The sequence below is a fragment of the Ammospiza caudacuta genome, chromosome 24, assembly GCF_027887145.1.
Source record: "Ammospiza caudacuta isolate bAmmCau1 chromosome 24, bAmmCau1.pri, whole genome shotgun sequence".
Taxonomy (NCBI): domain Eukaryota; kingdom Metazoa; phylum Chordata; class Aves; order Passeriformes; family Passerellidae; genus Ammospiza; species Ammospiza caudacuta.
This window is the reverse complement of record NC_080616.1, coordinates 7,144,781-7,159,970: the sequence shown is the minus strand read 5'-3', so window position 1 is coordinate 7,159,970 and position 15,190 is coordinate 7,144,781. Positions and strand designations below refer to the sequence as shown.

Below are 15,190 nucleotides of genomic sequence, written 5' to 3'. Positions count from 1 at the left end.
TGCAATTCTCTTGGACTGGGAACAAACCCCCAGTGATTAACAGGAGGAGCTGCTGCTGCCAGGGCAGTGACCTCTGGCTGGTGGGCAGCAGCATCCCACCAGAAAGATGGAAACATCCCCTCCCCTTTCTTGTTCTTGAATTTTAAGCCAAAGAGCCACATTTAATGTGCATTCCTGTAACAGCAGGGGATTGTGTGCTGGGCTCTGGGGAGGAGGGAAGGGATTAATCGGGATTAACTCCCCTGACAGACACCTCACCTGGCAGGAATGCAGGATGTGTGTGAGGAATTCATCTCCCAGAGAGATGGCTTGGAAAGTGCTTTTTGAAATGGACAAAGAGGGCCAGAACAAGTGATGGGATTTCTCTCACAGCTTTGGAAAGCAAAATATTACTGCCCTGTGAGGGGGAGGAACAGGGAGGGACTGAAGTGCCCACAGCATGGCACACCTCAGGTACCTGAAAATGCCTGGCCTGCTCTGCTCCCTTGACCTGCCCATCTTGGTGCTCTGAGGCTCCATCCCCCTGCAGAGGGCCAGGGCTGAAGCTGGGGCAGGGCAGGAGATGCTGCCAAGGGCAGAGCTCACAGCCAGCCCTGCCCTTGGTGCCACCCAGACAGCAGGAACAGTCAGCAGCCAAAGGAGCTGTGACAATGGCAATGAGTAATTTTCATGTATAAAAACCAAACAAACTTGCTGATCCTATTTACACTTTCACTCATGCTCAGTTTCCAGGGCTGAGCCCTTTTTGGTGCTAATCCCCTTTGGCATGGTCCTGATCCCACACAAGCAGCACAGAGCTGGTGGCTCTCCCTCTCCCACAGGGCACCAGCGCCAGCCCCAAGGCAGGGCAGTAGGTGTCCTCCCACCTTTGGCATCTCAAATTCAAAGAAAATTGCTTGCTCTGTAGCAAGGGTAGAAGGTAGTTAAACACTGTGAAGCCTACAGCTTTCTCCTGCACTCCTTATTTTTATGTGTCACGTTAAATTCCCTCGGTGGCAGTCTGTATTCTCTGGGAACTTAACAAGGATAGACAAAGCATAGCAGCTCTGAACAAATCATCCCAGCCCCTGGTGCAGGAGAAATGTCCTTCAAATCCATCTGGATTTCAACTCCCATGCAAAACAATAATCTGCCACTAAAAGAGAATTAAATACAAAGACACCAGAGATCTTTTAACCTTTGCCAGCCACACAGAGGAGCCAGACTTTAAACTTTTCTGCACTCAAGATGCCCTCAGGCAAGAGCCAAAGAGCAGAGCTGCTCTGCAGGGGCCACTGCTGCTTTTTGCTTTGACCCACAGGGCAGCAGATGCCACCTCCCAGTGCCCCTCTGAGGGCACAGGGCAGCCCCAGCTCCCACCAGCCCCTCCCCAGGTCCTCTGAGAACAGGGCTCCAGGATGTGCTCTGCCATCAGCCCAGTCCTCCAGCAGCAGCCTCAGAGATGCCAATCACAACCAAAAAGACTTTTTTCCCATTTCATTCCTTGTGACGAGTGCTTTTACCTCGCATGTCCCTCCTGGGTGCCCCAGCTCCGTGGGGCTGAGCAGAGGCAGGGAGGCTCAGGGCTGGCCTGGGCCAGAGCTCTCCCTGTCACCCACATTTTGGGGCAGTGAGGGACACCCAACAGCCCCTCCACCCCAACATCTCACCATGTGCTCTGTGAGGCACCAGCCCCACCTGGGCTCAGCCAGGCAAGGTGAAACGCAGCACCTGGGGCACATTACCTACCAGCAGCTGCTCTGCTCTTCCTGCCTCTTCTGAGAGGCAGAGAGCTGAAGCAGTCAGAGGGCCCTTCATCCCCCAGGCTGGCCTTCAGCTTCCTCTGAGCCCCCTCCCTGGAGAGGCACCAATACCCAGCACCACGAGGGAACTCCTGAGCCCTGTCCCTGCCCTCCACACCGCCCCGAGGGAGGGCAGGGATGTGCCAGTGACCCCTGTCCCCACTGGGAGCCCTGTGGGATGCTGCTGCAGCCAACCTGCCTGCAGAGACACGAGTTCTTGGAAAAAGGGCTGGCTTTGGTCACACCTCAGTGCCTGCACTGTAGTTAAACAGCCTGTGAGGCTCCAGGTTTCTCATTAAAGGCAGCAAAAGCAGTCAGAGGTTACCTGGCAGAAGGCAGCGTCCCCTCCTGTGACCGAGGTGACCCCAAAGTGACTGAGCCAACGGCAGCACTGCCGAAACCTGCCAGATTCCTCCTCCAGCAGGACACTCTGCAGGCACTTAAATACCCAATTTTCAGATGCTGCTTCCTCCCCAGAGCCTGGCATCCACCCATGCTCCTGTTCCAGCTAAGGAAGGGCCTGGGGCAGCGAGTGCTCCCTGCAGGACTCGTGGCTGGGCTGGCAGCACAGGGGCAGCACTGCCATGGCACACCCTGCACGGGCAGGATGGCACCAGGATGGCACCAGGACGGGGCTGCTCCAGAAAGCAACAGATGCAAAACCCAAACACAGCGTTCCCAGACTCCAAAGGCTCCTGCAGACACCCCAAGCAGAGAGACAGATGAAAGCTCTCTGTGCATACAAAGTGAACACAAAGCTCATTTTCTTTTTCCCCTCAGTGCATTGGAGACAATTTGCATCTTGTTGAAGATTCTGCTGTCACTGCTACTGCTCTGCTTTTGGCAGAGATGGAGACAGGTCCAGCTCACAGCTGGGCACACCCAGATCTCAGAGCAGGGGGACCCCATTTGATCATACAAATCTGTGTTTGTGATCTGTGGAGTTTGGTGCCTTCCCTTAAAGGCATCTGCAGTCTGGGGTACTTGAGTGGAAAGCAGGGGAAAAGATCTGTTTAGTCCCAGCTCTTCACAGAGCATCAATGGGGAAAGAGGCTCATACACAAAACCCTACAATAAATCTGAGATTAGCACACAGCCACTTCACTTTTAATTTTCTTCCCCATGCAGACTGGCAGCGTGACAATGGCAACAGAGGGAATCGGTCATGGTTGTCAAGTTCAGGCAATTTTATTGAGAGAAAAAAAAATTAACTGCAACTTTAATGTTGTTTTTTTTTTTAATGTTTATAGGGCCTGGAGCTACTAATGAATCAAACATAAGTATCCTCTAAATTGCCAGTTCTGGTCCACCCACTTTGCTCCTCAAAATCCACTTCAACCTCTCTGCTCCCTGTGGAGTCCATTCCTATTATCCAGGGAGCTTTGGCACAGCTCTGCCACTTCCCAAGATCCTCAAACTTCCTCCAACCCCAGATCCCTGCATGCCTCTGCTCTCACCATTCTCTGGCAGAGACAACCCCAACACCCCTACCATGGTGGATAAAGCAAGTCCTCGGGAACCACCAAGGACCAGCCAGAACCCACTGGGGAGATGTCAAACAAAATTCATTTAATTGAAAGAAGTGATTCCCACTTGGGGCTCGGCAGAGACCCTGACCCCAGGGTCCAACTCTACTCTTAGGGGGCTCATTTAGTGCTGCACAGTCAGTCTGGGGACACTGGCACGTGTTCCTGGGGGCTGACAGCAGTGACCAAATCCAGAAACAGCTACCCAGAGCTTCTGCCCAGCTGAGGAGAGGTTGCTCCAGTTCCAGCCTGACACAGCCCAGGCTTGAGCTACACAGAGCTCACCTGAGTCTGCAGGAAAATCCCTGCACCAGCTGTGGTCAGGCCATGCTCTTGCTGTGTTTCAACCAGAGCAGATGCAGTAAAACCCCATCAGGGGTCTCTGGTGGCCCCTCACAGATCATTCCTGGGTGCAAACAGTTACTGGAACGTGCCAGAGCAGTTTTCCCCAAATGGCTACTATAAAATGACAAGTTCTATATGAAAATAGAAAGAAGCTCAGGGGCAGACACATTCCCAGAGCATGTCCAGAGCCTGGCTGCTGCCCAGGGGACCAGCAGCTGTGTGCCAAGCTGGGCCATTCTGAACTGGATCAGGCAGAGCCGAGTGACTGAGGACATAGGAGATGCCAGTGCTGCAGCAGGGCAGGTACCAATGAGGATTGTGCAGATATCAGCCCACACCCAAATCCCAGGATCTGAAGAGCAAAGGAGACTTGGCTCTGTCAGATGTGGACTGGGGCTGTCCTCAGCTTGGGAAGGCATGAGAGGTGCTGAGCTCAGCTCACACCCCAGCCAAGGTGAGCCAACCTGAACCAAGGCCTCAACTCCACATTTATCCTGGTTTTCCCTGCACACACAGAGAGGAGAAGGGAAGGAAAGGCTGTTCAGTTAGTGAACAACACCGCAGGCTAATCTAACACGGCCCTGAATTGCACTGAATCACATTAATGTCAGTAATCTAAATTATTTGCAGACACCCCATTCTTCCACCACCATCATTTTTCTACCACTTCTCCCCAATTATAAAAAAATAAATAAAATCCCCCAGAGGAGCCCAGGGCACTACACACAGAGAACAGATTTCCCTTTCTGACGCTGTCTCATTGAATCAGCATTAGCTGCTTTCCACACACTCCATGGGAATCCAGGCTTGAACAATAAAAAAAAAAAAGCTATAAAAATGGTTAATGTTCTCTTTTACCTGCTCATTTGTGAATCAGAATATCTTTGAACCGAATAAGAAGTTCAGCTCCAGAACACTGGTGCCACTGCCAGAGCACATGGGGTTTGCCCTTCTCAGATGTCAGCCCAGGGGAAGCTGTGGGGCAGCAGCAAGATCCCACCCTGCAGGGGAAGGGGAAAGCTTTTGCAAGCATCTCAGATACATTTATGGGATCTGTGGGATCACAAAACACCCTGTGAGGGAACAGGTAATGGCATTTCCTTCCCACTTCTGTGGAGGAATTCCGCCATCAGTTATTGCAATTCCTTCTCATTACAGGGGCCACGTCCTTCCCCTCTCCAGACAGGCAAAGTCCAGCCTGCTGCTTCCCTGGGTTAATCTCTGCTTGCTGCAGGGACCAGGAATGCACTGGGCATCCCAAAATCAATTTCCTGTGCATTCTGGACATCCCAAAAGAGGCATCTGTGGCAGAGGCACTGGTGAGCACAGCAGACATGATGGGGCCAAGCTCCAGGAGCAGCAGAATCCCTCTTGGTCCGTATTCCTGTGACATTTTTCCTGCTCTCCCAGCTCATTTCCCACCAAGGACAATTAAGCCCATTTATTGTGCGCTTTTCTGGATGACACTTTTCACTCAGTGCTGTAGTTCTGTGATGTGACCTTTCATTCCCCTCCTCTGGTGAGGGATGAGGCAATGAGGCTCAGTGAGGCTCCTGGAACTCGGCGCACGCCACGGGGCCGCGTTCCTCCACGTGGGAGGCAGCAGTGCTGCTCCTCCTGGGTGGTGGGCTGGCCATTCCTGCTTCACTGGAGCTGCTCACACTTGGCAGGCAGTGCTGCTGAGGGTTTTATCCTACTTGCAGAGCTGGATTTTTGCTAAGTCAAGGACAGCACAGCCACTGCCAGCAGCTTCGCCGCGGTTCTGTTCACCCAGCGCACAAATAAACTTTCCCCTCTGATGAAGGAATCCCAGCGGGCTGCAGAGCAAAGGGGGAGGATTGGAAGCACTATCTCCACTTGAGCTGTTCCTAATCAGCTGCCTGCGCAGGCTGCTGCCCAACTCCAGCTCCACATGAAAAGCAGCAGCTGAGTGTCCCAGTCTGAGTGCCCCGGGGCAGTGGTGCTGGCCATGAAGGTCACTTGGTGGCAATGCAGAGGGTGAGGGAAAGAAGCTGCTGTCTTGGACAGTGGGGTTTGTGCTTGAGAGAGGCAGAATAACAGGGAAAGCCTCTTCCCTGCCTTGTCCACAAACAGAATGTGGCTACTCTAGGAAACTTGAAGGGAATAGAAGAATTCCTGCAGACACAGAGATGTGGCCCAATATGCAGAGGTAGAAAGAGAACTCCAGTGTTTTGGAAAGCTAAGCTACTTAAATTCACCTTTTATCACCCCTTTCTTCCCTCAACCAAGCCAAAAGATTACACAATCCCAGATCTGTGCAGACTTTGGTCCCTACCCAGGAACACATACAGGGACGAGGCGCTCCAACGTCACATCACATCCATGTCCCAAAAATCCTCCTGACTTGTGCCAGCAATACCCACCCCTGAGTGAAGCCAGTGCTTGATCAAGACCAACTTTGTCCCAGATGCAGAGCTGGAGCTCCCAGGAGCAGAGAGGAGGCTCCAGAGCACCTTTCCCTTCCACAGCACAGCCTGTGAGACACTCGTGGCTCCCACTGTCACCTGCAGGACCTGTGGGTCCCTGAGCCCCTCTCAGCTGTGGCTCAGCAGACCCCAAGAGGAGCAGGACCCTCCCTGCTGCCCATTCCAGCTGCAGCCTGTCCAGTGAGGCAGCCAGCACGTGGCTGGAGCACAGCTAATCCCCTAATCCCCAGTTCCTGGAGTTCTGAAAATAACGGAATTATTATTTTTGGAAACAACACATGTTTCTGCCTTGCTATATTAACATCTAATTAAGAAGCCAAATATATTTACAGAGCACTTTTCAAACTCCCTTTACACACAGTGTGCTCATGAATCACTTCCCTACCTGGGGGTAAAGGCTCTTGTGACATGGGGCATAGATTAACACAGGAGCCAGCTGAAAATACCCAGGGAACCAGAAATTCCTGAAAGCAGACCTGGCTGCAGCACAGGCCACCAGGGCTCCAGCAAGCCCAGCACCCCCAGTCTGAATCTCTTACAACCCTGTCCCACACTGGGGGCAAACAGGGCACTTTAAACCCTGGTCCTCCAGTGAAGAACAGCACCAGCACCCCGGTGCACTGTCAGACTGTTTTTAACCCTCCTCTGAGTTGTTATCTACTACAGGCTGAGTATCTTCCTCAGTAATTAAAGGGCTCTTTTAGGACACTGCCCTGCTCTGTAGCTACACAATCTCTGCACACTGAACACTCTTCTCCTGCAAAGCTCCTGGTTTGCCCCCCAAAAAGCACCTGGGGATCCCAGAGCAAAGGGACCATCCTGGCAGGCCAGAACACCCTGCAGCTCTCTGAGCAGGGAGCAATGCAATGCAAAATCCTGCACAGAAAACACTTGTCATATCAAAAGACTCCAATTTCCTAGTTTGGGCTACTAAAACTTAATTAACCTCGTAACCCACCTGGTGATTTGCAAGGCATTACCCAACGTTCTTTGGATCTTGAAATATTGAACACAGTGAGGCCCTAAGAGGGACTAATCCTTTCATAGAAACTGTTCAATTTCAGGAAATTAACACTCTCAGTTTGGAATATTCTCTGTTAGACACTGGATGGGCAGCCAATAAAGCAATGGTTGTGCAGAGAAGAGGACTGGGCACCCAACACTCAGAGCTTGGTGTCCTGAGCCCCTGCTCTGCCCAGCTTCAGTGTTCACAGCTGTTTTAATAATTCATCCAAAAACATCAAAAACACCACTAGAACCAAATTAACTACCTGTTCCTCACTTGTGCTCCATCTGAAGGTTTTGCTCCCTCAACACCAGAAGCTGAAGGCAAGGAACAACACAGAGGGAAAGATTCTAAATAATTCAACTTTCCTGCTGTGCTAATGTATTAGCTTGGAGTTCTTAGGGCTGGGATGAATGGATTTAAAACCAGGGTTGGCACAGGTGCCAGGGTCAGCTCCCAAGGAAAGGAGATAAGCAGCAAAATGGAAATCAGCTGGGCTTTGCACAAAATCTTTGTGAAATTATTTGACCTTTTAAATTTAACAGGAATGAGCAAATGAGTGTCCCATGCCCTGAATCCAGCAGCAGCCAAGTCCTGCACTGGGAGCAGCCACCCAGCACTGGACAGGGGAGAGAAACATCCAGCCATGAAGAGAGCAAATCCTACCACACACCCAACACCACTACACAGAGAGACACACAGAGGAACCTTTGCTACTGGAGTTTTGAGTTTTATGGGGTCCATCACAGCTGGGCAAGCAAGGGAAAGGTGTTTTATCTGCAGCTGCTGGGAGAGAGCTGCCACCAACCCCACAATGATCACAGATCCCTCAGCAGGGGATCCCAAGAGGATCTACAAGGTTATTTCATTTAAATTTGTTGTACCATCTCCAAACAGCCCCAGCACACGCAGGGATGCTGAACCCTCACACATCCCTGGCCAAGAATCTACTTGGGACAGGCTGGGTGGGACACGGGGTGAAAACCACAGCAAACCCCAGCTCTGGAGGGGAGTGTTGAGGGGAAGGGAAAGCAAATGGCCTGGCTGCTTGCTGTGGAGACCAGGGGGCACAGCTGGATAGACCCCACAACATTTATCCTCCTGTCCAGGTCATTTTGTAAAGTATAATTACACTCTGCCTTTAAGCAGCCCAGCAGATGCTGCTCAGGTGTGTCCTTCCTTGAGCCTCCATCCATGCCCTTTCCTGTCTCTCTCCTGTCCCTCTCCAGCTGCTCCTCATACCCTCCCCACCAGTGGTGGCCACTGTGTGCTCCCAAACCCCCTCATCCAGCTTGCATCCTCCTGGTGCCACCTCTCTGCACTGTCCCCAGCACCAGAGATGTCACTGCTCCTGTTCCAAGGCAGGATGCTGCATTTGCCAAAATTACTTTTCCAAGGTTTATATCCATTTTTTGTTATTTGCCAAACTTAGAGTTCACATTCAAAAGTATTTCTTTAAGCCATGTAGAGAGAACCCCTCCTACAGCACCAAGATTTTCCCTCTTGGCAGTTCATCCATTATTCCACACGAATTCCCGGATTTTTACACCGTGCTGCTTGAAGTTTCTAGACACTGGTTATCAAACCCCTCAACCCTGAGCATTACCATGTCGTCATCATTAGGTTTCAGAGCCAACAGTGTCAGTGCAATTAGGTACAGCTCATTAACACACTGCCTGCATGCTCTGAGCAAGTACAGTTCCAACAAGAGGTCTGTGCCTCCTTCACAGCCCAGAGCACAGACTGCTCAGGGCTCCTATCAAAACACCAGCGAATTTCAGTTCCCATTTCTGGAGTAAATTGCACAGTAAAAATTTAGCGGGCAGATGAAATAAAATTTTAGCGAGAAAACCAACAACACCTGAATTAAATGCAAAAACCCAACACAACCCTCATCTATTCCTTCTGCCCAACCTCCGACACCCCCCAACACCATCCTGGTGAGCAGCAGGACCCGGCTCTGCCCGGTGCCCACTCGGGGCATCGCCAAGGTGGGAAGCTTTGGCCAAGGCATCCCCCAGAGGCCGGGCTCCCTGGGGGCACTCACCAGGAAGCGAACATCATCAAAGCCATTCAGGAGCAGCTTGCTCTCGTACTGCTGCAGGCCGATGGACTCCAGCCACTCCCCGACGCTCTGCTCCAGCATCCGCGAACCTGACGAGAGAGGAATCGGCAGCCGCTTGAACAGGGAGAAACCGTTCAGGCGGTAGCAGCGGCACTCTGAGGAGGACAGATGGCATTGCCACATCATAGTCATTACCATAAAGAAACTCAAAAAATTATGCTCAGAGTACAACAAATCAGCGGGCTGACAATTCCTCTTGTGTGCACAGAGCATGGACAACGAGCTCGCGCTGCCTCGGCGGGCTCCGGGTGCAAATCTCTCTGCAGTTCACACTCAGAAAAGAAACTCCTCGCCCGGGCAGAGATTCAGAGGCGCTGCTGGGGCGCTGAGATCACAGGCACTGCTGTCAGGGCTCGTGAGTTCCTCGCCAGGCAAGCACATGAAGCCCAACCCCGTGGGGATGCGGATCCACTTCTCGGCTCAGCGGAAGGGGGCGGGAGGAGAGCAGCAAACTTCCACCCGAGGCATTCCCAGGCAGTCGCAGGTGCGAGGGAAGGGAGCGGAGCTGTGCCAGTCCTCTAATCCACACGCCTCTGGACACAGCCCCGGCTCAGCGGGGAGCACGGAGCAGCCTGGGAGGAAACAGCTTCATGCAGCCGAGCCAGCTCGGACACGGTGGATGCTCGGGAAAGCAGCAGGAGCCCAGGCAGAGCGGCTGGCCGCGGGAAGACACGCAAGACAAAGGAAGCACAGACTGCAGCAGCCGAGAGGAAGGGCTTGTGCTCTTCCTCCCCAGCAGTCCTGAGAGAGGCGAACCATGGCAGGGGCTTGGTCTCGCCGTTTCTGTGTTATGGGGACCCCAGGCTCACGTCTGGCAGCCCTGGCTCTGTCATTTACCAGCGATCCGATCGCTCGGCATTCCAGCACGCCGCCCGGACCTCTTGGCATTCCAGCACGCTGGCCCCAGAGAGCCCAGCCCCACCTCTGCACCGTGTGACAGCACAGCCAGGATGGTTCTCACCCAACACTGCTGGTCCTGCCAGGTGCTGGGCACGCACCTGGATTTGCCCTTCCTTCATTTTCTTCAGCCGAGCGCAGCCGCCGCACGGAGCCCCTCGCTCAGATGGGGAGCAGCTCTGCAGGAAGGAGGCATTTCGGTTCCCTGCTTCCGAGCCCACAGCAAGAGGAAAAAAGCAAATGCAAGCACACTCTCTCCTCTTCCTGCAGCAGCTCAAGTCCGAGCCATGCCCTGGCACCTCCCCCTCAGCCTCTGATAAAGGAGATTCCTCACAACACCTATGGAAGCCCTGGCAGATGAGCTCTCCCTTCCCTCATCCCTGGGATGAGTCCAGTGACTTGTTACTTTCCTCTAGTAAAGATCAAGACCTTAAGTATGACCAAAAAAAAGTTCAGAGATCTCCTTTTCACCAGGGAATTTGCTATGCAAGACAGGCAGATTTCCAGGCTCCCTGGCACGTCTGTTTCCAGCATGGATGCAAAGAAAAGGACGATCAGGAGACCCCCGTTCGCTTCCTTTGAACCTTCAGGTCAGCTGAAGCACTTTGGTACCTTCCAGCCATCCCTCCCCACTGTGCTGCAATGCTGCACACGCAGAGCTCACGGTGTCACCTGCAGGTCCCTGGGGTAATTCCTGCTGTCTGCTCCCGTGTTGGTATTCGGGAGCGCCGGGAATTGAGGAGCGCCGGCCGGTCCTTCCAGCGCAGATCACAAAAGGCTTCTGCCCCCCTGCCCTGAGCCAGCCCATGCCCCGGGGCAGCAGCTCAGCCCGGACTGTGCGCCAGGAGCTGCCTCTCTCCGGGTCTCCGTCCTCCCCTCCATCCTTTATCCTTTCCCCGCGGTCCCTGCGCTCCGCCGGCTGCGGCGGCGGCTTTGTCTGAGCCGCGAGCCCCTGGCTGTCCCTCCCTTCTCCTCATCCTCTCCCCCCTCCCAGTGCTCCCACCCGCCGGGAGGGAGGCAGCGGCTCCGCAACTCTCCAGTGGAAATCACTGACTCCTCAGTATTTACTCCATGATGGACAACACGGCTTGGGGGTTTTAAAAAATGATGTCACAGGTTTGCTCCGACAGATCCAAGTGATTTGTGGCTGGCTCAGAATTAATTTATCAAGAGAGAGGTGAGGAAGGGCTTGCTGCCTACCACAGCATTCCTGGGAGCTGTCGGGGTATTGGCAGAGGGAATGAAACCACAGCAGCTCCTTCTCCTGAGCTCCTGCATTTAATTTTTAAAATTATTTACTCTATTCAGCCTTGCATGCACTTGTAAATACATTTCTGCTTTCAAAAGGGAAACCTACAGTGATACCAAGTGCAGGTTTTCTGTTAACAAAACCCTTTCAAGTCATGACAAAATGAAGAGAGGGAAGTATTTGGAGGGAGGGAATGGAAGAGTTTCTTTTAAAAACAGAACAGACACCTAAAACATTCCAGGCTGAAAACGAAGATGCCCCAAATACACCTGATATTTGTGTGTTACAAGGATGATACAAGAACAGAAGAATCACAGTACTTGTGCCTCCTGGCAAGATCCTGATCACAACTTCTGGCTGAAACAAACTCCTGTTTCTCAGCTCCATCCTTCCCCCTATGCTCCACATTCTGGAATCCTGCCTTTGCTCTGCAGGAGCCCTGGCTCTGCCTCTCTCCTCCATGTCAGACCTTTCCCTGCTGCTATTGATCCATCACAGCCTGAACCGGTGTGGGAAGGGCTGTCAGAGCAGGGAGCAAACCCACACAGCCTCAACTCCTCTGCAAAGCCATCTGATCCTGGAATGCAGAGCCTGAATCAGGCTGAACTCCCACTGGGAACAGCGGGTTCCTCCTCACCTAAGCAAAAACCTGAGTGACAAATGGAGATGATGTGAGCTCTGTCACAGCCCGTGTGAGCTGTGTGTGCAGATCTGTATTAGCATCTCATCAGGAGGAGCTGCTGCCCATCCAGAGTCAGGGCTGTTCTGCTGCAGCAGGCTAGAGGTGAAGGATTTAAAAGGACAGAATCCCCTGTGGTGGCAGCTCTCCAGCAAGCCTGAGTTCTGCTTTGGCTCACAACTCAAAGGCAGAGAAGGGAATTCACATTTTGAGGGTTGTCCAAGAGCCTTTTTCAGGTGCATTTAGAAATGCCCAGTCCCTGAGGCACCTGGCACATCAACCACATGCAAAGGGCATGGCCCCCATGGCACCCACACTGGCACCATCCAGCCCTGCCCAGCACAGCTGCTGCCCTCAGGGAAAGAGCTGGGATGAAAATCCTGCGGCTGCATTCTGTAAAATTAAAGGAATCTTCCCAAGGAGTGTAGAATTAAAATTGCTGGCAGCAGCCTTGAGCATCATGTGGGAACCCAGGTCTGCTCCTCCTGTGCCAGAGCATTCCTCTCCCTCCCAGAGCCAAAGAGGTTAAAGACATCCACACACAGGAGCCAGCACCTTGTTTGTGTGCAGAGCACAGCCAGGACAGACAGACAGACACAGGCTGGGTACCCTACCTGAGATCCTGTGCTGCTCCTGGGAAAAGTCAATGCCTTCGCCGATGGAACTCATGATCTTTTCAATCTGGAAATAAAGAAAAAAGCATGTGTTACATTATTAATAAAGCTTCAGGAAAAGGTAAAAGCAGCTCAGGATTTCACCTCCCACGTGACAGCTGAAGAAATGCAGGAAAGGATGTTAAGGTATCTCTGAAGCAGAAGAGGTTCCCTGGACACCCTGCCTGGGCAGTCTTTGTTGGGATGGATGGACCACAAGGGATATGGAGAGGCTGAGGCTCTGCAGAGCCTTCCCTTCCACAACCTGCCAGTGCCTGGCAATAAAAAGCTTCAACAAAAGCATCCCCCAGCAGAGCCTGGGGGTGAGAGGGAGCCCCAAACTCCTCCCTCACCCTGCAGGAGCACACAGCCCCCTACACCAGCAGTGAAACTGCAGCAATGTTCTCACCCCCTCCTTCCCAGCAAGCTGACTGGGAGCTCAGCTTCCCCACACTCTGGACTGTTGGGCATTTTTGTTTTGGCTTGATTTATTTTTTAAACCATCATATTTCCCAATGTCATGCATGGAGCAGGTGATTCCAAAGGGTTTGAAAACAGATTGTGTGGGATAACAGCATCACGGGGCAAATGCCTGAAGGACCCAGGAGAGGGAGCAGGAGACAGCTCCATCAGCTCCAGACAAACCTCAGGCAGTGAGGAAGAAAAGGTTCAAACTCTGCTGGAATGGGTCTGAGTCCTCTTAAGAGCTGCACAGAAATGGCTGCATTTGCCACACACACAAAAGAATAAATTAATTGCAATTCCCAGTGAACTTTCAGGAGACTTCCCTAAATGAGAAGAGAAACTTTTCAAGCAATTTTTGAGCAGAATTTATAAATTGAGGCTTCCAATGTGGTGGTGCAGAGGGAGAACTGACAATTCCCAGGTTAGTTTGTAAGAGGAAGACAAACTGCAGCTCAGCTGGTCAGTTCAGAGCCTTCAATACTCAGCACTGAACTCCACTGTTGCACAAAGAGAAACACACTTGAGAGGCTCAGGGCTGGTTGCCTACCCCAGCCTTTAGTCTATAACTCAGCAGAAAATAAAAAAAAGAAAAAAATGCCTCCAGTAAGATTCCCAAAAGGAAATCTCCCAAGCAAACACCCCTGTGAGGCACTTCTGAGTGGTTGCTGCTGAATGCAAAGTGACTGGCCACAGAGTGGGGAAATGAACCTCAACTCTTACTCAACTTTTTTCCTCCTGGTCATTTAAGGACATACTTGGGGAAGGAGTCCAAGTTGCCCTGGATTTCACCCCTGGCTGCCTCTGCCCTGCCTGGCTCCCAGAGTGATGCTGTGTTTGGTGCAGCTGCACAACTCCCCACTGCTGTGAGCAGCTCCTGGGGATGCTGCAAGGGGCTGGATCTGCCTGCCATGCACCCTCAGGGGCAGCTTGGAGCTGAGCCCCACCAGAGAGGGGTTCTGGTGAAACAAAAAGAGCTCTTGCAAGGCTCCTGCCAAGGCAGATCTCCAGAAGCCTCTCCTCCTGCAGGGAGCAGCAGGCACTGCACTGGCAGGGTTAAATCTCACCAGGGACCAGGCAGTGCTGTGAGCTGTGACAGCTTTTAAGGATGCAGGTCCTCTGCCCCTGGAAAACCATGAGGATGAGCACCTCTGTTGGGCTTGAAATACAATTAACACCCATTTACTGAGAGATTTGAAAATCAGCTTGGGAAAACATCAGAAGCTCCAGAAGTTTAAGGACATTAAACTTTGCAGATTGGTGTCCATCAGTTCCAGGACAAGGTAAATCTCTGAGCTGGAGCTGCTCTTGGAACTTGTCTGGGAATCTCTAGCTGGATTCAAATTGCAAATTAACTCTGAGGCCAAGTTCCTTTGTTTCCATCGTGCTGCTCTCTCATGATCTGAGAGAGATTTGATGCTGTCCAGGCTCAGCCCCCAGCACTGCCAGCTCTGCAGTCCCAACCCTGCCTTGAGGACTTGCAGGTGCCTCTGGAGCACTGAAACACCCACGACCTTTCCTCAAAAGCAGGGAATTGCCTTGTGCTATATAAAACTGAATGGAAATTAAACAATCACGTGGCAGAGGATTTACCTTCCCAGCCCTCCTTTGCCAAGTGCTGGTCACAGTCCCAGCTGTTACCATTACTGCAGAGGGAAATCCTGCCCTGCCCTCGGCTCTCCACCAGAAGCAAACACCTCAAACAGACTCACACACCACTTCAAACACGGGTTTATGGCTGACCAGCCTGATTTAACTGTTAGGAGGCTGCAAAGAGAAGCATGAGGGGAAGGACAAACCTAGAGAGGGAACCAAAGCTTTAGAGCATCCCCATCCTCTGCAGCCTCTCTTCAGCTGCACTCCAGCATGGACACGGGGCTGAAGAGAAGATACCTTGAAAACAGCCTAGACTACAGTTTTTTAGGCTGTCCTTTCCCACTGGTTAATAATTAAAATACAAAAATACCATGTTTAAATATAGCACTGCAGCTCAGACTTAGTTGTAGCCTGAACACACAGT

At 52.2% G+C, this 15,190-nt stretch overlaps 1 protein-coding gene across 3 annotated transcripts in view; it reads right to left on the bottom strand.

The window, feature by feature from the left end:
• ANKS1A (ankyrin repeat and sterile alpha motif domain containing 1A) overlaps nucleotides 1-15,190 on the bottom strand; it is a 73,465-nt gene that overhangs the window by 12,612 nt on the left and 45,663 nt on the right. For all 3 annotated transcript variants that reach the window (XM_058819244.1, XM_058819245.1, XM_058819246.1), the window contains 2 exons: nucleotides 12,670-12,736; nucleotides 9,153-9,259 (listed from right to left, as the gene is read on the bottom strand). In XM_058819244.1, coding sequence (XP_058675227.1) covers nucleotides 9,153-9,259; nucleotides 12,670-12,736 — 174 coding nt within the window. The remainder of the gene's footprint in view (nucleotides 1-9,152; nucleotides 9,260-12,669; nucleotides 12,737-15,190) is intronic.